Source organism: Siphateles boraxobius, unplaced genomic scaffold (genome assembly GCF_051911475.1).
Source record: "Siphateles boraxobius isolate OS27281-9 unplaced genomic scaffold, OSU_SipBor_1 8, whole genome shotgun sequence".
NCBI classification, from domain to species: domain Eukaryota; kingdom Metazoa; phylum Chordata; class Actinopteri; order Cypriniformes; family Leuciscidae; genus Siphateles; species Siphateles boraxobius.
In genome coordinates, this window is record NW_027509208.1 from 31668766 (window position 1) to 31694620 (window position 25855).

The window sequence follows — 25855 nt, forward strand, 5'->3', positions numbered from 1 at the left end:
TTGATGTCTTCCAGTGGTTGAAACACTGACTGAGCAATTACAAGAGATACGTTTCATTAAGTTGTACGGTTTCTTTCAACATACCTTCCGTTTATACATGTTTATTTTTTGCTGTAACTAATAGTAAAGTGCAAGAGATGATTGGATCACATGCACTTAAACAGTGGAGCCTTAAGATTGATCTTGGGATTTAAGAATCATTATTGCTTCATCAAAATGAAGATCAATTAAAATCGATTAATGAAAATTGTCAGCGAGCCAGCCCTGTTAAAGACTTTACATGCACATTTCTAAGTTTCACCAAATTGCTTTACATCATACTCTAATGTTAGTTCACAAGTGCTCAGTTCCACTCCTGGAACTCTATCATAACTAATCAACAGCCATGTTCAGAGTATTATTTAGTATGAAAATGTTTAGTATTCCTGGCATACCTGGATAACCTACTGAAGTCGGCAAGAGCACTTCACCCTACAGTACAATGCACTGCACTCAACCATTACCAATGTGATTAATGAACATGAAGCAAAACCAGTCATGTTGATCAGACTGCAAAAAGGATTTTTATACCCAGTATTTCTACCCAAGAGTCATGGGAAAAAAAAACACCTCTTGGTTGTTTAAATGAATCAGTGTTAAGAATGCTCTGTGTAATAAGGTCAAAATCTGCTAAGGGTTAATTAAATGTAACATAGAAATGTATCATCTTTTACTGGAGGATTAAACAACATTTTAATCAGACTTTCATAATTGCCTTAAATCTTTTGTACAACTGAGAAGATATTGATCAAACTACATTTTATAAAAATCACCTATCAAGTTTCTGAATCGTACATTAGCATATGAGTCAAATTGGACGACTACGGGGGGAAAAAAAGATCAGTCAACAATAGAAAATTACTGAAAATATTAAAAACAGGATCGTCAGAGTCAGAATGTGTAGTTTTTGCATAAAAATGTCCGTCAAAATATTATGTACAACATGTTGAACGATGTTGACTAATCGTTATTTTTTAAGCCATGAAAATACAGATCCTGTTGTAAATAATAGTGAAAAATCACTTTTTAAAGCGGTTTCATTATAACCTCTTAGCAGACTTTGACTGGTACATCAAACTAGAAGTGTCTCTCAGTGGTGTTCCATACCGGTTTGCTTTATCCCCGTGCTCACGGGACGTGCAGCGGCAGCTGTTATCTCCCTCGCAGACTCCTGGAAGTTCATCCGACTGATGTACTCGATGGCTGCCTCCACACTACGAGTGTTCGTCTGCTTCAGCGCACGAACCACCATCTCCTGTACAAACACACAGATGATGATGACCATTGAGTGACATCCAGACTTATTATATACATTTATAAAGAACTGGCATTCACAATGCATCTGTAGACATGATATTCATATTTATATATATAAATATATATTATTGTTGTCCATACATAAACACTTTGAGCTGACTTTTATCTGAGGAAATAAGGTATTCAAATAAAATGGCCTATTGTTTTACTACTACTAATGAGAATCAGTGTAACATTGGCACTCGTGAAATGCCAAGGGGGGAAACAAGTTGCACTGGTATCTCTGAGCTCATAGTTCAGAGCTGCGAACACAGATCGCTCCTGTGTTCATTTCATTTACATTTTTGCGATATTGTTTTATTATTTCATGGCTTCCTAGAGCACTTAATTGTGATTGGTCATGGCATTCTGCGGTCAGATATTTGTGCATGTAAAGCTGTCCCAGGCAACTGCATTCCCACAGAGCTGTGCTAGTTTCACGTCACTGCACACCATCTAGTCACATAATAAACTAATGTTGAGCTCAAATCACTATTTCATGACCTTGTATTTTTAGTTATTTGGCAAGCACTACCATGTAATAATGGTGAAGCGGCAGACTGTACGTTATCCCATTGAGTCTTGATCATCACCCTGTTGCCTTTGGCTTTTTGACTTGCTTAGTTGGGGACATTTAATATTCAACAATATTATTGATCTGCCTGCATTGACACCATTATATGAGAACAGAACTGGACGATAACATCACGGTTTTCTCCAGAGTGGCTATATATATAAATATAAATGAACTAAATTAATAACTTTTCTTACAACACAAATGAACCATCACTGAACTTAAGCTGGACTGTGACGCTATTTTCTTCTAGAAAGAAACTTTGTTGCATTATTTTCCTGTTATCCTTGTAAAGCTGCTTTGAAACAATCTGTATTGTAAAAAGCGCTATATAAATAAAGGTGACTTGACTTCTTGACTTGTCTGTGTTTTTGACTCTGCATTATCTTTATTAAAGTATACTGAAGCATTTTCTGTCTGCCTGTACAACCAGAGTTAGAGACCAAAATATATTTTGTTAATCTGTATGCATATCCATCTATTTCACGAGGAATGCAGAGCAATTCATTTTATTGGAACAAACTGAAATATGTACATCACACCCACATTGTTGTTAGTGAGTATGACACGTTGGGCTTGCTTCTTCAACCAGAGCTGGTCTGGCAACATACCGTGACTGTCATTCCTCAAATAAGCAAAATTATAAAGTGACAGGAGAGAACATTCCTGGCACAAATGATTGATCTGACGCATATGAGGGGAAGAAGAGTACACGAACTTCTCATGTCAGTACGTTCAGCTCCGACCAAATCCAACAAGGAGCATTACCTCATCAAAGCCCACGTCCTGCTGCACCTGCAACATGTGTTTGTTGATGTCTGCGGTCTGTCCACTGGAGGTAGTTTCATTAAAAGCAAGAAAGGGCATGAGTGATTCGCGGATCTCCTGCAGGGCTCGGTGGTGGTGGTGGGGGGTCCTGGGGTTGCTGCTGCGCCCCTGTTGTCTGGGATCGTCCGGCGGCCCCTTCCCGGCGCTCCCGTCGGCCTTGGGAGCATCCGAGGGCCTGGAGAGGTTCCTCAGGCTCTCTCGGATCTCCTGCAGCATCTGTTGACTGTTGCCACTGTAGTTGCTCGCAGGGAAGGTCTTGGGTCGCATCTGTCTGTATCCCTCGGGTTTCTCGCCCCTCTTCATGTAAAAACATACGTTAAGTGCCGAGGTGGTGAAGAAGCTTCCAGGTGGAAGAGTGGAACTGTCCAGATTTCAGTGTTTGTTTCACCTGCACCCTAGAGAAATGTCAGTGTATCAGTAAGCATGCATTATAAACATCAATGTCATTTCAATTGCATAATTAAAGGGTTGGTTCACCTAAAAAACGACTCACCCTCAAGACATCCACGCTGTGTATGTTACTTTCTTCTTTCAACCAAACACATTCTGAGTTATATTAAAAAAATATCCTGGCTCTTGTAAGGTTTTTAATGGGAGTGCATGGTACCATTTGTTTTTGAAGCTCAGTGAAAAAAAGTGCATCCATCCATCATAAAAGTAATCCATACGACTAAGCAGTGGTTAACATAGGCCTTCTGAAGGAAAACGATGCGTTTGTATAAGAAAAACATAATTTTTTATAACTTTATAAACTGTAATCACTAGCTTCCGGTAACAACCATCCATGCGTTCACGAGAGAGTCTAGTTTCGGCGGAAGAGTGACCTCTGACCTCTGAGTAGTGTGAGCTTAGCCTCTTGTGGTTCAAACAAACAGGACTGGGTAACAAACTAAAGGTCTCCTGACAATTCTCTTTAAAAATGATAATTTTAGACTTCTAATTCATAACTGACGTTTTGTTTTGCTCGATCCTCTGCACTTCAGTGTTCAGCAATACATCACGCGACGGGTCAGAGGTCACTCTTCCACCGGAACTAGACTTGCGAAAGGCCGTTACTGGAAGCCAATGATTATAGTTTATAAAAGGTATACATATGGATATTTTTCTTACAAAAAAGCATGGCTTCGCTTCAGGAGGCCTTTATTAACCCCCTAGAGTCGTATGGATTACTTTTATGATGGATGGATGTGCTTTTTTGGGCTTCAAAATTTAAGGCACCATTCACTCCCATTATAAAAATTGAAACAGTGTATATACTTTTTAAAATATATTTTCGACTGTGTTTGGCTGAAAGATGAAAGAAGGTCATATACACCTAGGATGGCTTGAAGGTGAATAAATCATGAGATAATTTTCATTTTGGGGTGAACTAACCCTTTAATGCTTGTAACCGCTACATGGTGATCCTCGTAAAAGTAAAACAAGAAAATGAAGCCTAATTTACAAAGTTGATGATGTTTTTTATAATGCTAAATATCATCATGCGTTTCTTTCTTTCTTTCTTTAGATTTTAAGTTTTCAGTGATAATGATAGTTAAAGATCATATGACAACATTTACTTTTGTGGTACTAATGTCTAATGTTTTGTGGTTTCATGTCTAAAGCTGACTAGACCACAAATATTTAAAACTATAAATAATACCCCAATAGGAACCAGCGATTTTGATGATCACAGAGATAAACAGGTTAAACAAAGTATGCGTCTGAAACCCAAATACAGCATCAGTGCCCAGAAACGATGGCTAGAAGCTGTCTAGGTAACGTAAGGCATCTTCACAGGTTTTGAAACACAGTCGTTGTGTCCAACATTCACACACTGCTAACTCAGTTAGCCACTCATTGTTTGTCATACGTTCACAAGATTGTAACGTTAGACGTATTGCTACATAAATGCCCTTGGCATTATTTCTACCGTATAATGAGCATGTTAATGCTGATAAATCATTAATGAATCGGTACAACAGGTACATGAGGCCTAAAGCTGAGGCGATAGCATAGTGCTATCATAACGTTAACGTACACCGACTAAGAGCGAATTACATTCACTTACCGCTTACTGAGGGCGCAACACCATGTTTGTACATATATCGACCTCTGCGCACTGTGAAATCATCATGAGTACCCTTTCTGCTGTGTCTGACAGATACATGTATTTGTTGACGGAGCGTCTGGTTCTCTTTGGTATTTACTGTCGTCTTGAGTTGTTTTACAACGGCTGTCATGCGCGTCACAAGAGCCCGGATGTTGTGACACGCCCTCTCTCCAGAGCCCCGCCCCCAGAGGAACCTGCACGAGACCACAGACCCTTCCTTCAGTGGGAATGATGAACGCAAGAGGTGCGTCAGCTGCCTTTGTGGTCAACCTAGTCATTGTTCATGTTCAAAATGTTCCAGTCCCAGAGCAACTCATCTGCCCTCATTGTAAGTACATCCATTCTCAGAAAACGGTGCCATTTCTGACTGATTTATTTCTCCATTTTTGCTGGTTCATGAGATCTTGAGATTTCAATAAAAATTTTCCAGCCTCATGCTCAAATACTAACAGGACTGTAACCAACAAAAAGGAGCAGTTAAACTGTACCAACTCACCGGATGATGAATTGTACATTTTAAAAGGGATTTGATATGTGAGATAAGTTTTTCTGAAATTCTTAGGATATTTCTCATTCAGCAGTTCCAAACTTTCCATAAACATAGTAAAACAGATTTTTTTAATAAAGTAGCACAAAATGTTTTCAGACAACTAGATAAAATAATTTTTTTAATTTTAAAAAATAATTCAGTAGCTTAGTCGTAAGTCCAACATTCACACACTGCTAACTCAGTTAGCCACTCACAGTCTGTCACACGTTCACAAGAGTGTAACGTTAGACGTATTGCCACATAATGCCCTTGACATTATTTCTACCGTATAATGAGTATGTTAATGAATATCACAGTAATAATTAACTTTATTAACTTAATAAAATCTTTGAATATCATTTATTTGATTGTTTGAGTTAAACATACCAAAATAATTGACTAAAAATCCAACAGTTAATTTTGTCTAAAATGTAAAGTTATATTTAAGTTTTTTTTCACTAAAAGAATTTAGTAGCCTATTTGACTAACCAATTATTTATTATATATTTGTGAAATTTCTTTCAAAAACTGATCTGTATATTATTAAACTATATTAAATTATATTAAAAAATATTATTAAATTATATTGAACTGATCTGATCAATATTATTAATATATTTAACACACTCTTAAGAAATTGAGTAGGTTTACAAAACAATGCCCCACACCCTCTGACGTAACGACACCTCAATGCTCAACGGAGCGCGGACTGTTTGAATTCTCTCCGGTCTCCAGAACTTTCTCCTCTTCTCTTCTCAGCACAATTTAGAAAAAAAAGAAAAGAAGAAAGGAGAAACGAGCAAAAGATAAAGGTATGCAACTGTTCTCTCTGTGGTATGATTACGGCTATCCATGTTGTCATGAATGAAGGGCTAATGTTAATTGTGCCTGCACACACAAGGAATTTTCCTTGGTACTGAGGCTTCCAGTGCACATATACAAATACAGATACAACAAGTAATAGTAATAGTAATACAAATTCTACAAATAAAATTATAAAAAATATGAAAATACTATCAAAATATATGGTCACACTTGGGTTTTGTCAGCATAAACATTTACAGGTAATGAACATATTTACAGTATTTTGTATAGTATGAATAAATATAAATATCACCTGAATTTTTAAGATATTGCACTAAACAGAGTATTGCACTCACAGGCATATGCCTTGGGAGATATGTTAACTGTTCAGAAGGGAAATGGCCTATGGGAAGAAACTGTTCCTGTACCGAGATGTTCTTGTGGCCAGTGATCTGAGTCTCCGTCTTGACGGTAACAGTTCAAACAGGTGGTGTCCAGGGTGAGTGGAGTCTGTGATGGTTTTACCTGCTCTCTTCCTCACTCTGGAAGAGTACAGGTCCTGGAGGTTTGGCAGGGGGGCACCAATGATCCTTTCCGCAGTCCGGACTGTCCGTTGTAGTCTCCTGATGTCTGATTTGGTAGCTGAACCAAACCAGACAGTGATGGATGTGCATAAGACAGACTCAATGACGGCTGAGTAGAATTGAAACAGCAGCTCCTGTGGCAAGTTGAACTTCCTCAGCTGGTGAAGGAAGTACAGTCTCTGCTGGGCCTTTTTCACAGTGGAGTCAATGTGATTGTCCCACTTCAGGTCCTGAGAGATGATAGTGCCCAGGAACCTGAATGACTCCACTGCTTCCACAGTGCTGTTTATGATGGTGAGTGGGGGGAGTGCTGGGCTGTTCCTCCTGAAGTCCACGATCATCTCCACTGTTTTGAGCGTGTTCAGCTCAAGGTTGTTATAACTGCACCAGACAGCCAGCTGTTCAACCTCCAGTCTGTAAGCAGACTCGTCACCGTTCCGGATGAGACCGATGACAGTGGTGTCTTTGGCAAATTTCAGGAGCTTGACAGAGGGGTCTTTAGAAGTGCAGTCATTAGTGTACAGGGAGAAGAGCAGTGGGGAGAGAACGCATCTTTGGGGAGCGCCAGTGCTGGTGGTGAGAGTCTTGGATATGTGTTTCCCCAGTCTCACTCGCTGCTGCCGGTCCGTCATGAAGCTGGAGATCCACTGACAGATCGAGGATGGTATGGAGAGCTGGGTCAGTTTGGCTGTGAGAAGACCAGGCATGATGGTATTGAAGGCCGAACTGAAGTCCACAAAGTCCTATGATGCTTGTTATGCTTATACAACAATAATTCGGTTTTAAGTCAACAAACACGAGATCTAATTTCACCATAATATTGTGCAACTGTTACAAGTTCAGTTATTATTTATTTCCATCAGTTGGGTTAACGTTAGGCCCTGTAATTAGCCAATGGAATTTTCAAATCTGTAGGTAGTTTCAAGTCATGTATACATTTCTTGACCTCAACTACAGTGGTACAATGACATTTTAATGACAAATTCAATTTGTACCTCTGTAGTTGAGGTCAAAAGAAATATTCATGACACAGTTATAATGGCCTCATGATGACAGCCAATGTTCTGTTCTTAGTGCAATAGTGTAATAATTAGATTCCTTTTAGAGTGTTTTCACATTTGAGTGATAAAGTATTTGTGCTATAGAATATTTATTCTATATTTTATTTGTATATTATTCTTAATGTTTTATATTATAGTTGCTCTCTGCTCTTGTTATTGTTTTTTATAAATCTGATTGTATATATTTTGGCACATTTATGTATATAGTGTATATTTAAGTTCTGATAACTTACACTGCCATAGTTTGTGCAGAATTGTGTCTATTGGCTTTTGGCAATGTTGGATGTAATGAACGATTTGTCTAAAAGAGATTGCTAATGTGACGTCATCGTGACGTATTACCAGAGGTGAACCCAAAGCATTTTGGGAATCCGCGGCACAAACAGAAGGCGCCAGACTTGATTTTATGGAGTGAAGAACGCAGTGTTCAAGATGCCGTCTACCTGCTGTGTTATAAACTGCAATAGTTCTTCTTGCACAGTTTTGAAAACGAACGTTAGGGTTGTTTTAAATACATGTTTGTGTATGCTCGTAGACACTCACTCTGAAGCGGTCAGATCGATTCTAAAAGATTCAAAAAGTCGAGACAGGACCCATCGTCAAAATTCTACCCACCACTCAAACTTAGTTCATCCAAAACTAACTAGAAAATAGACTCAAAGTGCTAAATACCTGAATTATCCTTTAAGAACGGATCAATATATTTGTTTTCCTTAATTTTAATTAACCTTAACTTTATTCTCATCTGAATGGTAAATAATTGATTTTCGTATAAAATAATACTACCATTAAAAACACATTTGATTTTCTTTTTTAATCAATGTATATGTAACTGCTCTGAAGACAAGAAATGAAAACCAATGCGATATGATTAATGTCCAAAAGATGTAACCCACAGACTGTTTTGAAATGGGGTTGGATGTTGCTTTTAAAACGATGTGTGTTTGGTTGGGTGACAGTTGTAGGTTACAGCTTGACAAGAGTTTAGAGTGTGAAAAAAAGCACAATGTTGTGTTTTATTGCGAGTGTAAGTTACACAAATATAAGTAAACACTTTGCAGTTTGAATGATAATCTCTATGAACAAAATGACTGAGTATGTTTTTATGTTTCCACTGTTCGATCACGCCCGCGCCTCTCTCTCTCTCTCTCTCTCTCTCTCTCTCTCTCTCTCTCTCTCTCTCTCTCTCACACACACACACACAGTTCGATCGCGCCCGGGTATAAAGGTAAATTAGTAGCAAAACTCGAGAGCACGTAGATGTGAATTTGAGAACTTGTACAATAAATATTCCTACTTGTACGCGAAGATTTACACTCACAGCTCCGATGTGAAAACCTGTAAAATATAAATGTGAACTTGAACGCTGCAGATTTGCACTTGCAGACAATAGTCACAAACCTGTATTCTGAATTTGAAGCTGCAGACAAGCAGTCACAAATGTGTAAATTGCCATTCACAAAGATACAACGACAGACACAAACTTGTAATAGAAAATTTCACTTCTTCCGACATTCAAATTCGCAGTACAGCCTCAAATTGGCACTTGCAACTTCTCAGATCTGTCACTTCAAGTTCAAATTTCGCGCCTTGACTTTTGCTACTCTTTTCGCGATATATTAGGTGCAAAACTAACTTGTGCACTTGCAACTCAGTGGCGGCGAGAGAGGAAGGGGGGCGGGAGTGGGGGTTTTCAAAGGAGCCGTTTTATTGGTTGGCGCCTAGCCAATGAAATGGGACTTCTGTTATTTGTGAAGATGTCACTAAACCCGTTTGTGATGGACCGTTATTAAAAGTAATAAATTATATTATCAAACTCAGTTAACAACACCATACTAATTAAGCATAGCCTTGTAGGCTACAGAAAAGCCAATGAGCCCAGAATATGACGAAAGAAAGCAAATATGTGTTAAGTGCAAATAAACCTGCTGCCTGCAGTTTTATTAATAATAACAAATTGTGTGTTTTTGTCCATTAAGCCTCATGAAGCGTTTTCTTGGTTTTCTATGGGAGGGAAATGCTTAACGTACAATTAAACGCGTGCATTTATTTATTAGTAGGCATGGTGTTTCCTGAGTTTGACCTCTTCAAACCATTGTCTTTAATGCATTGTGCTCATATTCTGTGTTGATCTGCTTTTCTGTACATAGCCTGCATTATTAGTATGGTGTTGTTTACTGAGTTTGATAATATCATTTATTTCTTTTAATATCAGTCTAATGCATTAAGCCATGTTAGCATTTCAGATCTTTATTTTTTTAATGCAACATTAAATATACAAAAGATTTGTACATGCATAGCCTATACACCTCACAACAACACCTTTAGCGTTTCAGATCATATTCAGATCGTCTCCGAGAAGCGGGTTCCGTGATATCATCACATATAACAGAAGTCCCATTTTATTGGCTAGGCGCCAACCAATAAAACGGCTCCTTTGAAAACCCCCACTCCCGCCCCCCTTCCTCTCTCGCCGCCACTGAGTTGCAAGTGCACAAGTTAGTTTTGAATCTAAAAAATCGCGAAAAGAGTAGCAAAAGTCAAGGCGCGAAATTTGAAATTGCAGTGACAGATTTGAGAAGTTGCAAGTGCCTACTTGAGGTTGTAGGCCTACTGCGAGTGTGAATGTAAGAATACGTGCAAATATATGTTAGGCTACAAGTTAGTGTCTGTCATTGTATTTTTGTGAATGGCATTTTAAAAAATTTTGACTGCTTGTCTGCAGCTTCAAATTCAGAATACAGGTTTGTGACTATTGTCTGCGAGTGCAAATCTTAGCATTCAAGTTCAGATTTTCATTTTACAAGTTTTCACATTGAAGCTGTGAGTGTACATTTTAGCGTACAAGTACGAATATTTATTGTACAAGTTGTCAAATTCACATCTACGTGTTCTCGAGTTTTGCTACCAATTTACCTTCATACCCGGGCCTCTCTCTCTCGCGGGCGCACACACACACTCCAGCATTGCAATCTTGACATGAATTCTGACTGCATCCAGATAGATCAGAGAGAGCGAGGAGTGTGCATTAGCATACTTTTGAACGGACGACAGTTTTCTGGTATGATCCGACAATGTTTTCTTTAGCCCGCTGCATTTTGTAAGATTATATTCTGTTTTTCACGCTATTTTTTTCATGCCAGAACACTAGCCTGCTATGCCAACCCATGTAAACGGGCCAAACATACCCATAATTATTTGCGTTCTGATGACGTTGCCGCCCAGTTGGTCACATGTCTTAGCGATCTCTATTGAGAAATATAGCTGTAAGCAGCCATTACCGGGGCCAGGCGCAAGAAGCGGCAACAGATGCCATCATGGGTGGGAGTGGCAGACCAACTGCAGCAAGGAGCAATTAAAGACATTTTAAGAGAATTTTGGGAAAATGGCTGAAAAATCATATATAAAGTAACTTATAAGATGATTTAATGGTTTATCACTTTCAACAAATAGGTGGCGCAGTTATGAAATCGATGTGATGTGGTCAGAGTGAGGTGACAATGACACATACAAAGTTTGGTTTCAAAATGTCAAGGCATTGCAGAGATAAAGTCTGAATAGTCATTTTGCCAGCATGCCTCAACTTTGATGCTGCGGTATACGAAAACGGTTTCGTCTATCAACACAAAATCCATAACTTTTGGTCGGCACGGTCTGGAGAAGATACGATTCGATTTTGCTGAAAATCGGACAAACGGTCTAGAAGGAGATCGGAAAAGTAGGTATTTAATGAAAATCAAGATGGCGGACAGGAAGTTTGGCTGACTTTGGCAAAATTGGTATCTTTGTTTTCAGCATAACCCAAGGAATCAATTAAGACCAGAGTCTTTACAATAGGCAAATTCATTCAAAAGTTATTAGCATTTTTGTTTATTTAATTATAACTTTTGACCAAAGGGTGGCGTGGTCTCAAAATTCTTTGAGTACCTTCAGGAGATGGTGCTGGTTGCAAATTCTGAGTTTCATAATGTTACACCAATGCATTTGTTCAGTATAGCATTTTACATTACAAAACTGTATTGAAGTCAATGGGAATTTCATGTTTTGATCTATTATAGCGCCACCAAGAGGCAAAACCTCACAATTTTTTTCCTGTGTCCTCGGAATGAGACCATACATGTATGTGCCAAACATGGTGAAAATATCTCAATTCGCATCGGAGTTATTGACATTTAAATGAAAAAACACGTCAAAAATGACTGACACGTGACTTTGATTGAATTTTACTACCCCTTACTATCAATATTTTGGCATTTGGGCTGTGACATTCAGTTAACGAGCTATGGTTCCAAACTTCTGACGGTTTTGAAGATATCGGCAAATGTTTTTTAAGCGCTAAATCAAAACGCTACAAAAACCGTAAGGCAAAACCTAGCATGTTTTGTATCTGTGGACTCGGCAAGGATTCAGGAACCTAACGAGATGACTCCCGTGAAAATAAGTCAACCACACCCAGAGTTATAAGCATTTGAAAAATAAAATGTACCACTAGGTGGCGCTGTTTCGAAACTTCTCAGGCTCCTTCAGGGCATCGTACTGATGACCCATACCGAGTTTCGTAACAATTCGTTAATGCGTTCAGAAAATACAGCATTTTAGCACATAATTCAAAATGTCTGACAGCCAAAATGGCCGATCTGGGAAAATTGGATATCGCTCGACTCGACATGATGCCCTGAATCTAACGAGACCACTTTTATGATTTTTGGACAAACCGTTCAAAAGTTATAAGCAAAAATAGCCATTTTCTGTGTCTCCGGACCAGTAGGTGGCGCTGCGCCGAAACACAGCATGTAGCCTCAGGTCATGCTTGTGATGACATGGACCAAGTTTGGTCTTAATACGCTAAAGCGTTGCGAAGATACAGCCTTACGACTGTTTTTGCAAGCGCTACGTAAAATTTGTTCGAGCGTTTATCAAAAACGATTTGATGACTCCATTTGATTTTAATAACTTTTTGTCAGCACTGCCTGAAGATGATCTGGTTCAATTTACGTGCAAATCGGACAAACCGTCTAGGACGAGTTCGAAAAAGTAGCTTTTTAAGAAAATTCAAGATGGCGGCCATATTTTTATGACGGAAAATGACCTCATGGGGTGCAATCGAATCGTCATGAGCTTAGGAATCAGAGGAAAAAATATTTTGTTGATTGGCCTTACGGTTCAGAAGTTATTAGCAAAATAAAAGTGAAAATTTGGACAGGTGGTGGCGCTAGAGGGAATGACTTAGAAACACCAAAATTGGTGTATTTAATGGTGGGACTGTCCTCTATCAGAATGTCAAACCTAAACAACTTTCCCGCAATCGGTTCTATGGGCTGCCATAGACTCCAAGAGCGTAATAATAATGATAATAATAAGAACGGGAACAGATACAATAGGTGCCTCCGCACCTTCAGTGCTTGGCCCCTAATAAGAACCGGAACAGATACAATAGGTGCCTCTGCACCTTCGGTGCTTGGCCCCTAATAATAAATATAGCTGCAAGCAGCCATTACCGGGGCCAGGCGCAAAAAGCGGCAACAGATGCCATCATGTGTGGGAGTGGCAGACCAACTGCAGCAAGGAGCAATTAAAGACATTTTAAGAGAACTTTGGGTAAATGGTTGAAAAATCATATATAAAGTAACTTATAAGATGACAATGGTGAGGTGACAATGACACATGCAAAGTTTGGTTTCAAAATGTCAAGACATTGCAGAGATAAAGCCTGAATAGTCATTTTGGCTGCATGCCTCAATTTTGATGCTGCGGTATACAAAAATGGTTTCATCTATGAACACGAAATCCATAACTTTTAGTCGGCACGGTCTGGAGAAGCTTCGATTCGATTTTGGTGAAAATCGGACGAATGGTCTAGGAGAAGTTCGAAAAAGAAGGTTTTGAAAGTAAATAAAGATGGCGGACAGGAAGTTCGTCCAAATACGTCAATCTTGATATTTATGTTCTCGGCATGACCCAAGGAATCTAGTAAGACCAGTGTCATTACAATAGGCATATATCTTCAAAAGTTATTAGCATTTTTGTATATTTAATTTTAACTTTTGACCAACAGGTGGCGCTGTCTCGAAGTCTTTTGTCTACCTTCAGGGGATGGTGCTGGTGGCAAATTCTGAGTTTCACAATGTTACAGCAATGCATGTGTTAAGTATAGCATTTTACATCACAAAACTGTATTGAAGACAATGGGAATTTCATGTTTTGTTTTATTATAGCGCCACCAAGAGGCAAAATATCAAAAAAAAATTCCTGTGTCCTCGGAATGAGCCGATACATGTGTGTGCCGAATTTGGTGAAAATATCTCAATTCGCTTTGGAGTTATAGACATTTATATGAAAAAAATGCGTCAAAACTGACTGACAAATGACTTTGATTTAATTTTACTACCCCTTACTATCAATATTTTGGCATTTGGGCACTGTGATGGCCGACAACGTGGCCACACAGCAAGGCGGTAACTAACCCATGCAAAATCATGCATCTTTTTCTTTTGTTTGTTTGTTATTTTGGTTATCCTTTAATACATTACGTCATTCAATATTTTGTTACAGATCACCTTGTATACATTTCATAATAACGACAGACACTGATTTGGTTCATTACATTCACTTTATTTATCATTTTCACTGTTATCATACATGACTAGGTTGGGTGCACGCTTTCTAGTTATTGGTGGTATATTGTGTTAATATTATTTTCTTTGAGTTTAAGTTACCTGCATGTGGAAAGTGGAGTTGTGGCGCTGCCTGGGACGTGAAGGTCCATTCCATTAAAGGACGGGCTGGCGTCAGTGGCTGCCATTTTATGCTGTTGGGTTAATCCATGTTGCCAATTAGCAGGGGGGGGGGGGGGGGGGGGGGGTGATTGATTATATGTTAGTTTTGTTTATTATTCTATTTACATTTTGTTTATTATAATTACTGGAGTAAGTTATTTTATGATCTCTTTATTGATAAATTTGAAGTTTATTACTTTATTTAGTGTAATTGTGTTAAGTGATGATTGTGGTGTCCCTTGTGTGTGTTTAATGGACTAGTCCTTTGTATATATAAGTTCCCCATGTGTGTCATTAGGGAGGTCATGTTGGTTTGGTTAGTTTGATTTGATTTCTGTTAAGTTTGATCCTGTTCAGTTGACCCTTTTTCTTTATGGGCCCAGACCTGACTTTATTTTTATTCAGTTTTTCAATTATTTTGATTTTGTAACTTTCTTTTTTTGTATTTAAATAAATAATTTTTGTTTGGAAATCCTGTGTCCTTTGCCCTTGACTACTCGGTCCCTCACAGGCACACATGTTTAGTTAACAAGCTATGATTGCAAACTTCTGACGGTGGTTTCGTCTCGATCAGACTAACGGTTTCGAAGATATCGGCAAATGTTTTTTAAGCGCTAAATCACAACGCTACACAAACCGTAAGGCAAAACCTAGCATGTTTGGTATCTTTGGACTCTGCTGCAAGGACTCAGGAACCCAAAGAGATGACTCCCGTGAAAATAAGTCAACCTCACCCAGAGGTTTTGAAAAATAAATTTTACCACTAGGTGGCGCTGTTTCAAAACTTCTCAGGCTCCTTTAGGGCATCGTACTGATGACCCATACCGAGTTTCGTAACAATTCGTTCATGCGTTCAGAAAATACAGCATTTTAGCACATAATTCAAAATGGCCGATCTGGGAAAATTGGATATCGCTCGACTTGATATGACGCCCTGAATCTAACGATACCACTTTTAATGATTTTAGGACAAACCGTTCAGGGGCCGTATTCACAAAGAATTTTAAGGCTAAAAGTAGCTCCTAACTGGCGAATTTAGTAGCAACTCCTAAAAATAATGGGCGTGTCACTCCTAACTTTAGGACTCCTAATTTTTTTCACTAAAAGTAATTCACGAAGCATTTTAGCCCTAAAAGTAGCACCTAAGTCTGGGACAGCTTAAAAGAAGTCGAGAGGACTCCTAACTCACTAAGACCTATTCACAAAGGATTGTAGCGCATATCACCGCCTCGCAGTCGTCCGGGGTCTGCGACACAAGCGGGAATGCTGCATTGATCTGCAAACAAATCTTCTCCTATGTCTCACGCTTAGTTTTACTTGATATCCCAGTGTCGAATTTCCCTTTTATTTTTATTTTTTTATTTTTTCAGCACCAACTGGGCCAGCAGCAGTAACTGATCCTGCGTCCAGTTGGGCTTTCTTTTTCGTTTTGGCGAGTTCATAATCCACCGTCATTCAACTATTACATTACTTCAATAGGAGCAACATTTACTTGCTTTAAGTAGTCTATTTAGGCTATGGAAGCTTGTTTCCGCCACAGAATGAAAAATAAAAAAGCTAATTGCGACTTTTTATCTCACAACTGCGACTTTATTTCTCACAATTCTGACTTCATATCTCGCAATTGTGAGATAAAAAGTCGCAATTATTTTAATTTATTTTTATTCAGTGGCGGAAACAAGCTTCTATACTAATAGGATGTCAATTAACCAAGCAAGTGTTAATGCAAGTGTCGTTTTTCATTATTAGGCAAGTGGTGGTTTCATTAGGGTATTAGGCTACCTTAATTTAATTTAATTTAATGCACCACTTTTCTCTCTCTTTCTGCCTTTTTAGAATTACACTTCACTGGGGCCTGCACAAACATGTCATTATATATGCATTTCGATGACATTACTATTATTATTTTGTGTAGGACACAGACATATTTAGATGTCGTAATTCCATGATTTGTTGCGTCTGTGTTATGTTCCGCATGATGTCATCTAACAACCAATCACCGTGATCATTGCGAGGAAACTCGTGCATGAGAATTGACGTCATCCATAGCAACGAAGACTCACTCTTAGTTTAGGAGTTGTCATTTTTCCTTACTAAGAGTAGGTCTGAAAGGCGTTGTGAATAACTTTTAAGAGAAAACTCCTAGCTAAAATATTTTAATGGGATTTAGGAGTACTCCTAGTGGTAAAATAAAATTCTTTGTGAATACGGCCCCAGAAGTTATAAGCAAAAATAGCCATTTTCTGTATCTCCGGACCAGTAGGTGGCGTTGCGCCGAAACGCAGCATGTAGCCTCAGGTCATGCTTGTGATGACATGGACCAAGTTTTGTCTTAATATGCTAAAGCGTTGCGAAGATACAGCCTTACGACTGTTTTTGCAAGCGCTACGTAAAATTTGTTCGAGCATTTATCAAAAACGATTTGATGAATCAATTTGATTTTAATAACTTTTTGTCAGCACTGCCTGAAGATGATTTGGTTAAATTTACGTGCAAATCGGACAAACCGTCTAGGACGAGTTCGAAAAAGTAGCTTTTTGAGAAAATTCAAGATGGCGGCCATATTTTTATGACGGAAAATGACCTCATGGGGTGCAATCGAATCGTCATGAGCTCACGAATCAGAGAAAAAATTATTTTGTTGATTGGCCTTACGGTTCAGAAGTTATTATTAAAATAAAAGTGAAACTTTGGACTGGTGGTGGCGCTAGAGGGAATGACTTAGAAACACCAAAATTGGTGTATTTAATGTTGGGACTGTCCTCTATCAGAATGTCAAACCAAAACAACTTTCCCGCAATCGGTTCTATGGGCTCCCATAGACTCCAAGAGCGGAATAATAATAAGAAGAAGAACGCCAACGATTACAATAGGTGCCTCCGCACCTCTGGTGCTTGGCCCCTAATAATAAGAACCGGAACAGATGCAATAGGTGCATCTCCGGCACGAGAACCAGCGCTGATCCGGTGGAAATTGGAGAACAGACCGGTTGATTACACTTGAATTACTTTTTATTATTTAATTAAAAAAAAAAAAAAAAAGTTTATAAAAACGAGTTTATATGTAGGCAATCGTCTATACATGTTAAAACAATATAAAATATGCTGTATTGCTGTAACATTACTCATCTTCAATAAAGTCATGAATAACCTCACCTGGTTGTGTGGAGTATTTTACAAAGGTTTACGGGAAATTAAAAGTTAATACTCATAAATAAAAACAATATTACTCATAAATATAGTTTTTTAAAATGTTTGCCTGATTATTTCTAACAAATTTTTATTTGTTAATGTACCAAATACAGTTAGCAGATCTACTTAATTTTTTTTACTTACATTTACTCCGTTCATATGGTATATGTAATTAATTGCATTGTGTTTAAATGTAATCAATATTTTTAAGTGTAAAAATGTTTCACCAAAAAAAATTAGTAAATCATAGTAAACGTTTTTAGAGTGTAACCACACTAATATCAACTTTTAGCTACATTATTTTAAATGACCTGGCAAATCCAGTGGAACAGGCACCAATGAAATGCTCAAGAAGCTGCCTTAAAGTAGAGTTTATTTATTTATTTATTTTTTAGGAGGTTCATCCAAAAGTAAATGATAAAAATCTTAGGAGATTCACCCAAATAAATTAAAGAACACCGTGGTCAGTGAAAGATTTTCACAAGGTTATTGTTTAGGACTTAAGTCAAAGAAAACAATGTAGGCCTACTGAAAGGGAATACCCAGCTAACACATTTTTTGAACATTTTCCAAATGTTCAGTAGTGGTTTAAACGTTTATTTAAGGTTAGTTTGATGTTCCTGAAACATTCTTTCGACTTAATTTTTACTAACAGCTCAACATTATCCACAGCCAAATCTGCTCTCCTCCTTCTCTTCCCTGACTGAGGCAGAAGTATCTAAACTTCTCCTCTCCTGACCTCCTACCACTTGCCCCCTAGATCCCATTCCTTGATGAAGCCCTGCAGATTGCGAAAGCTGATTCCAAATCATCAGTTCTCGTTCCCCTGGATCCATCCGGTGCCTTTGACACTGAATCATCAGATCTTTTGCTCCACCTCATCACTGGCATCGCAAGAACTACACTTGACTGGTTTGAATCCCATCTCACAGGTCTTTCAAGGTTGCCTGGAGAGGGGAGGTATCTATAAACCCTATTCGGACTGGATTAGTTTAACATGGAGAGGTTGGGTAACGTAATTATTACCAGAGCTTCTCATGGATTTTAGTCACGGTGCCATCTCAGTAATCATTAAAGACAATGTCAGTAAAGATTACAGCGACTTTTACCTTCTGGAACAATATCTGGAAAAATCACCTCATGTAATACTAAATCAAGTGCGATTAGACCCGCTGTAAATATGTACTCAAATATTCCATCGTTTCCTTTTTAAAAGTACTTTTCCGTAGTTTTTCAAGTATGGAGTATCTTGAAAAAGCATTCAGTTGCGTTCTGGGTGATGGTACAATCTGTGTCAAACCTCAAGTGTTTTCCACAGACCATTCAGATCACAAAGAAGGTCAAAAGCACTTGTTAAAGCCACAAAACATATTTTAGCTAGTGCCTATTACCAAAATAATCCAATCTGAATTGAATTAATACGTTGTTCGACCAGACCTAACTGTTATAGGGCCCTATCATATACGCAAGTGTGTTTTGCTAGTTTCAGCCCGACGCAGTTATCATTTTCACGGCCTGCGGCACATTGTTTAAATAGCAAATGCATTTGCGCCCATGGGCTGCTGGTCTGAAAACGAGGTGTGTTCAGGTGCATTGTTGCGTTTTTCTGGATTCTGTTTTTTTCCCCCGTTTAAATTTTTCTGGATGGTTAAATAAAATTGTATTAACCAAAAAGCATGTGTAATTAATTTAAATCATGAAAGTTGTTCATTTTAACAGCAATTTATTAACAGTTTAGCAAAAATTACATTCTTCATTTTTTTTTTAAATTCCTTTTTATTTTCACCGAGTTCTGTGCTTTCCGTTTTATTTAGTCTATATTCTATTTTTAATGGTGCAATCCAAAACATATGTAATTAATTGAATTCACAAAAACAACTTAATCTATTAATTTGTGTACAATAATAGGGCCCTATGAATTTTTATTATATATATATATTTTTTTTCTTCTAGAAATTCTGTGTTGTGTATTTAATTATTTATTTTTCTGGTAATCAAATGAAGGCAAAAAAATATTTTGGGCAAACAAGTGCTACACAACAGAGAATTACTGTTAAAATTATAACATGAACGAAAATTTGTTTTAATAATAATTTAATTGGTAGTAGTAGTAGTAGTAGTAGTAGTAGTAGTAGTACATTAAGATGGGCATTATACTTTACAAGAGTAATATATTTCTATTGCAGATTCTTTAAATTAAACCAAACATTTATTTTGACGGGTTGCCGTGTAGACCTTCTTCTGTGATGGGACGATAGTTTCTCTTAAATGAAATGTTGTCAAAGTGAGAATATTAAAACACAAAGGGACTATTTAAACATGATTCCTGCATATTGTTTGCTATGGTTCTCAATGAATGAATGGCCCAGATGCGCGGATCTCTTTACTACACAGCATGTGTGACGCACGCGGTGCTTGTCTGCGCCAATCATTGCATCGCGCGCTGTTGCCTTTAAGCCGACATAAACTAGTGTTTATCCTTGATGCCTCCCCCCAGCCAATCACCAGCACTTGATCTGGGAACATCACACATGCTGCATGCTTATTGTTTCACTGACGTTGACCAGATTAACCCCTCAGTTTTTGAAATTTGGTACCAAACAACAAGACATTTTTGATACTCGATGGTATTGAGGCAATTCAGTCGCTGCCTAAAAAGTATCGAGATTGATACCCAGCCCTAATCATCATACAATTATTCTTCCAGATCAAACAAGACATTTTTGATACTCGATGGTATTGAGGCAATTCAGTCGCTGCCTAAAAAGTATCGAGATTGATACCCAGCCCTAATCATCATACAATTATTCTTCCAGATCAAATCTTACAACTTAGGGTCACATGAGTAAAGCAGATGTAAAGGTTTCAGGTCATAATCATATGTATCTTCCATCTTTCTGCATAGAACGCATGCCATTTGATCTGTAGCGTCCAGCAGCATTAGCCTGAGCAGCGGCTCGGTCTGGGGAAGATCCTTCACCACAGCTGGTTTCAGGTACTGAGCATAAAATCAGCCCGTTTTTGTTGTTAATTTTAAATGGGAAGAAAGTCACCGGTCCCCGAGTAAGTCATGGAGAAAAGGAGCTCCCACCCCAGATATTTCATCAGTCTTCTATCAGCTTTGCATCTTTCAGGGTGACAGAAAGACTCTCCATCCCGCTATTAAGCCTCAGTATCTTGCGGGGCAGACAGGCCATCACTGCATCTGGTGCCGTGGCTTGAAGCAGCAGTATTGCGTCTGGCGGGACTGCGCACTTGGGAATGTGAATGCATGTACATAGTTTTTTTTTTTTTTTTACCTCGATGTCCCATCAATGTCTGCAGAACCTTGTCATGACTGCTTCGGTCCATGAGGTCGCTGTCTCGTCGCATGGTTCACCAAAGGTTCCTGTCATGGCCAGTGCAAAAAACCTGTAATGGCCATCCACATCTCAGAGCCCCCTGTCATGTCTGACCGGTTCCAGATGCCCCAGAAATTCTTGCTAATGCCATTCTGCAGGTTTATGTCTAAACTGCTTTGGTGCCAGTGCTCCCAGTTTAATCTGCCTTGGTACCAGACCTTAACGATGGTTCATGTAGTGACTCCCTGTCATGACACGGCCACTTAAAAGTGCTTGTCTACTCAGTCTATAGTCCAATTTATACTTCTGCTTCAAACTCACGTGCACCTCTCCAAAAATGTAACAACGCATCAATTCTATCCGAACCGCAAACGCTGTGATTGGTCTGCTAGAACCCCTCCCTCGGGGTTTCACATGCATGTGAAATTGCACGTCAACGCGGACAATGACGCAGAACTATAAATGAAAACCAACACGTAGCCTACAGTAGCGTAGGTTCGACACAAAAGTATAAATCAGCCTTAAGATGTTCTTCTCAAAGATTTCCTAGATGATATGCTCCATATGATTCACGCAATGGATCCCAGAGGTTTCTGTAATGCTGCATCTCATGGCTGTCTCAGACATTGTGCTCCATGTGATGTTTTCTGGGGGCCAGAGGTCCCTGAGAAAACCACCTGGTTCCATTGCTCTTTATCCTGACTGCCCAGAGACAAGAGCTCTAAAAAGTTCCTGCCATGGACATCCTACATGTTCCTGTAATGGCTGGCCCATAGTTTGAGCTCCCAGCAATGTGTGCTTGGACCTAAAGTCTCCTGTCATGTCTGTCCCGGTGCTCTTTGTCTTGGTTGCTTCAGTTTGGCACTATGTCTGGGACCTTTCTCTCCCAGAGTTAGTGCCATGGACATCCCAAAGGTTCCTGCAATGGCTGCTCCGGTCTCTGATATTCAAGATTCCTGTAATGGTTGCCCTAATGGTCTCTGTCTGGGCCCCCACTACAAGAGATACCTATAGATTCCCATAAATGCTGCCCCAGAGTTCAAGCTCCCAGGGATGTGTGCCCAGGTCCCAGAGGCTCCTGTAATTGCTGTCCCAGTGCTCTCTGGTTTGGCTGCCCCGCTACAAGAGTTCCCCCAAAACTTCTTCCATGTGTTATGTTCTAGCCCTCTTTTGTCATAACTCTGGTGGAAGAAGTCAAAGGATTCAGTTGCGAGTGAACAATAGAATTTATTCAACACAAAGTTTAGTAGGTAGTTGTGCAGGTTAGCGTGGAGGCAGGCAGAAGATCCAGGGCTCGGTAACGCAGGGACGCAATGAGCAGACGTAGATGCTGGAACAAGTGGTAAATCCTCAGGACGACCTCAGGAAAACCACAGCATAAGTACAGAACTGGAACACAAGAGAAACACGGTGAGGACAAGCCGTGGTGAGCCTCAACAACCATCTGACAAAGACAGGACGAAGTGACAGACAATATATAGGACATCCACATTCAAAACAGCTGGCGCTGATCAGCCCATCAGCCACGCTAACGAGCCGCGCACACTCACGCCACACCCACGCACATAGCGAGGGCGAGTCAGTGAACGCATGAATCGTGACATCTTTAGTCTAGGGCAGTGGTCAACGACCTTTTCAAGCCCAAGATCCCTGACCTCGGCCTTGATGAAAGGCAAGATCTACCTATAGAAGTATAGATCAAAAAAGACAGCCCAGATTTTACTTACAACTTTCAACTAAGAAAACTATCAATGGCTACGTTAACATGCCACCAAATCATCCATTAGAAATCCGATTGACGGCTTAATCGGAGTTAAAATCCTTCATGTAAACACCTCAATCGATCCAATTGAGCTCGATCCGAATAAAATGTTCATATTTATCAGATTTATGAAAAGACATGAAATAATTCTTATCAATAAGTGTTTATTAATTCATAATGCAACAATTACATAAACTCTCAAAACATTATAATTATGACATTACATATTTTAATGTTCATGCAACAGAGTAGCTAAGGCCAAATAAATTGCCGTTCTTGCCTTTCATTACAGACGCAATGTCTGCTTTTTTCAAATATCGCTTTTTTGCGCGCTCAAGTTTGTTATTTCAAATGAGGCTCATAATGGAAGCGACGCTCGTTTACCTTTCTTTTACCGTCTATGGTTTTTCCAGGTGCACCTATGCCTCGGCGAGATGAAAACATCTCAACTTTTCAGAATGCCGCAAGCGCGTCGCAGGTCATGAGACAAAAACGAACCCATAAGCTTGCATTTCCATAACAACATCGATAGCTCGTCCAAACTTCTGATCATAGATGTTCACTGCGGGTTTTTATTTCTCATCTCCATAAATATGTTTAGGAGTAAATACTTCCTCGTCATCATGGAGAGTGCAGTTCATTGTTGCATAGCAACGACTGACGCCATGGGAGCGCGAGCGCTTGTGGAAAGGAGAGCGTTTTTAGGCGCAATATGTGAACGGCCCCTTACAGGGTTGGCAAATTGTGATATTTTTGTCAAACTTGATGAAATACTCCCACACATCTGATGTGTGGTGTCTGTTGGTGACATTCACCATTTTGAATTCATTTATAGTTAATGGCATAGAGGTTAATGGGCGCTCGAGTACTTGACTACTCGACTATTCTGTGCAAGCCCTAAACTCTACCCACCTTGTTTAAAAAGCACAATGAAGACAAAACAAGCGCATCATTACCACATCTATTACAGTTCTGCCAATCACATTAAGAGGGGCTTGGAGAAACTTGTGAAGCCTGTCTGGTGTATTAGTGTGGTTAGTTTGTGATGGTATGTTATTGTGACTAACAAACTTCTGTCCTTAAGGTTTGTTTGTTTGTTTATTTGTTTGTTTACTTAATAGGGTGTGAAATCAGGCAGAATGGGTAACATGGTCTTCATCTCAACAAAACCCAAGTCAAGACAGTACACAGATGCTGATGGGTAATGTAAGGTAATATTTACTGTCAAGTAATAATGTATACTGCAGTCATTGCCAGAATCTTTTTTTTTTTTTTGAGAGTGTTCTGAACTTTTTCTTCTAAAGTGTTTGAAAACTCAGAAGCGAAGACCAGGAGACTCGGTTTGTATCTTAAGATGGTTTCTTTATTGAGAACACAAGCTGTGCGTTGCTGTAGTCTTCCAAGCTCGTCTCGAATCTAACTAAGGGAAACGTTCCCTTGCAATTATACATTTAGGGCAGGGCTTAATATTGTGATGAACAAAGCATGTTTATGATGTATACAGGTTTAGGAACCTGCCCTATAACCTGAGAATGTTACCAATTCCAATCCAATCAGCATAACTATTCAAACAGTGCGACTACCAAAGTTTCAGTAATCTGCTTACAATAGAGAGAAACAGGAATAGCAGGTTCGATAGACAGAAACAGAAAACAGGATTTGCCGGACTCTCTTGCTGGAAAACTGTTTCACAGCAAATATCATCACCATCATAACCTTAAATGCTAAATTCAGTATAGGAAACTGTCTCAGTTTATATACTATTGTATTGGAACCTCAATTAAACATTTAATAAATTTGTAACACTACATTTGCCCCTTTGAGTGTTCTAATAACTTTCACATTATATACAAATTTAAACACTTAAAAGTTCATTCTTGTAACTTGTGATCGTTACTGTCACAGTATGGGTTTGTGTTTCCCTGGTTCACCACTAGAGGTCCTCTTCCCCCACAGTGTCAGTCACATTAGAAACTGCATTTCCCACAATCCTTGTCTGTTCTCATCATTGTTCATTGCACCCAGCTGTCACCCATCATGATTGTTAGTCTGTGTGTATAAGTACCCTGCTTGTTTAGTGTTTGTTACGGAGTCCTTATCTATTATCACACCACGTCTGAGGTCTGTTTCTGTCTGCTCATTGTTCTTTGTGTTTTGGATTGCTTATGTGGATGTTGACCCCTGCCTGGACTGTTTTGTGAGTAACGGATTTCCCTGTTAAAAACTTGCTGCATTATTGGATCTTCTGTGTTCCTTGAGTGTGGATCGTGACAGAAGGACTCCGTCATGTCAAGATCCAGCAGTACGGGGTTCCGTATCCCTCCTCCTATTAATGGGAGAAGAGGAGGACCACCTAGTGGGATTTCTCAAGCCGGAGAACATTTTTCAGTGCTTTGCATTGTGGGCCCGTCAGACTGAGGAGGCCGCAGTCTCCAGCGACCCCTTCCCTCGGACCCGGGGAGTGGTTTGAGGGAACCCGCCTGGCCAGGTTTTCTGGGACCTGCGGAGGTCGCAGGAGAGGAGGTGCTAGAGGTGAGTCCCGGCACTACTCTCCGCCTCGGTCCCTCCTTGACCCTGAGTTCCATCCATCGCTGGTTCCGCCCAGCATGAGGACATCACCGCGGGTCTCGTCCAGCGTGAAGCTTTCACCGGCGGTTTCCTCCAGCCCTGAGTCTGCACATCGCCATCGGAAACGGCGGAGGAGGGGGAGGACCACTAACCTCCTCAAGAACCCGGAGGCCGTACCCGAGCAGCCTGCTGTTTTACTGGAGGCCGTACCTGAGCAGCCCGCTGTCTTCCCGGAGATTGTCCCCGTGCAGCTCGCTGTCATCCCAGAGATCGTTCCGGCGATACCCACCATCAGTCCGGCCACGGTAAGGAGGGCTGTCTTCCTCTTTTATGCTGTGGCAGTACTGCATGCTTGGAGGCAATTACAGTAGGTCTGCTGACCCAGAAACAGTTCAGGTCACGTCTGGCGA

The 25855-nt window shown here is 39.6% G+C and overlaps 1 protein-coding gene across 4 annotated transcripts in view; it reads right to left on the reverse strand.

Annotated features, from left to right (window-relative positions):
- Positions 1-25855, reverse strand: part of lats1 (large tumor suppressor kinase 1) — a 310530-nt gene that overhangs the window by 15787 nt on the left and 268888 nt on the right. The window contains exons 1-3 of one of the 4 annotated variants that reach the window (XM_077219630.1): positions 4788-4971; positions 2678-3125; positions 1147-1294 (exon numbers count right to left, since the gene is read on the reverse strand). In XM_077219630.1, coding sequence (XP_077075745.1) covers positions 1147-1294; positions 2678-3040 — 511 coding nt within the window. In that variant the 5' untranslated portion in view covers positions 3041-3125; positions 4788-4971. Of the gene's footprint in view, positions 1-1146; positions 1295-2677; positions 3133-4787; positions 4972-25855 lie in introns of those variants that run through there. The other 3 variants (XM_077219632.1, XM_077219629.1, XM_077219631.1) reach the window with 3 other exon arrangements.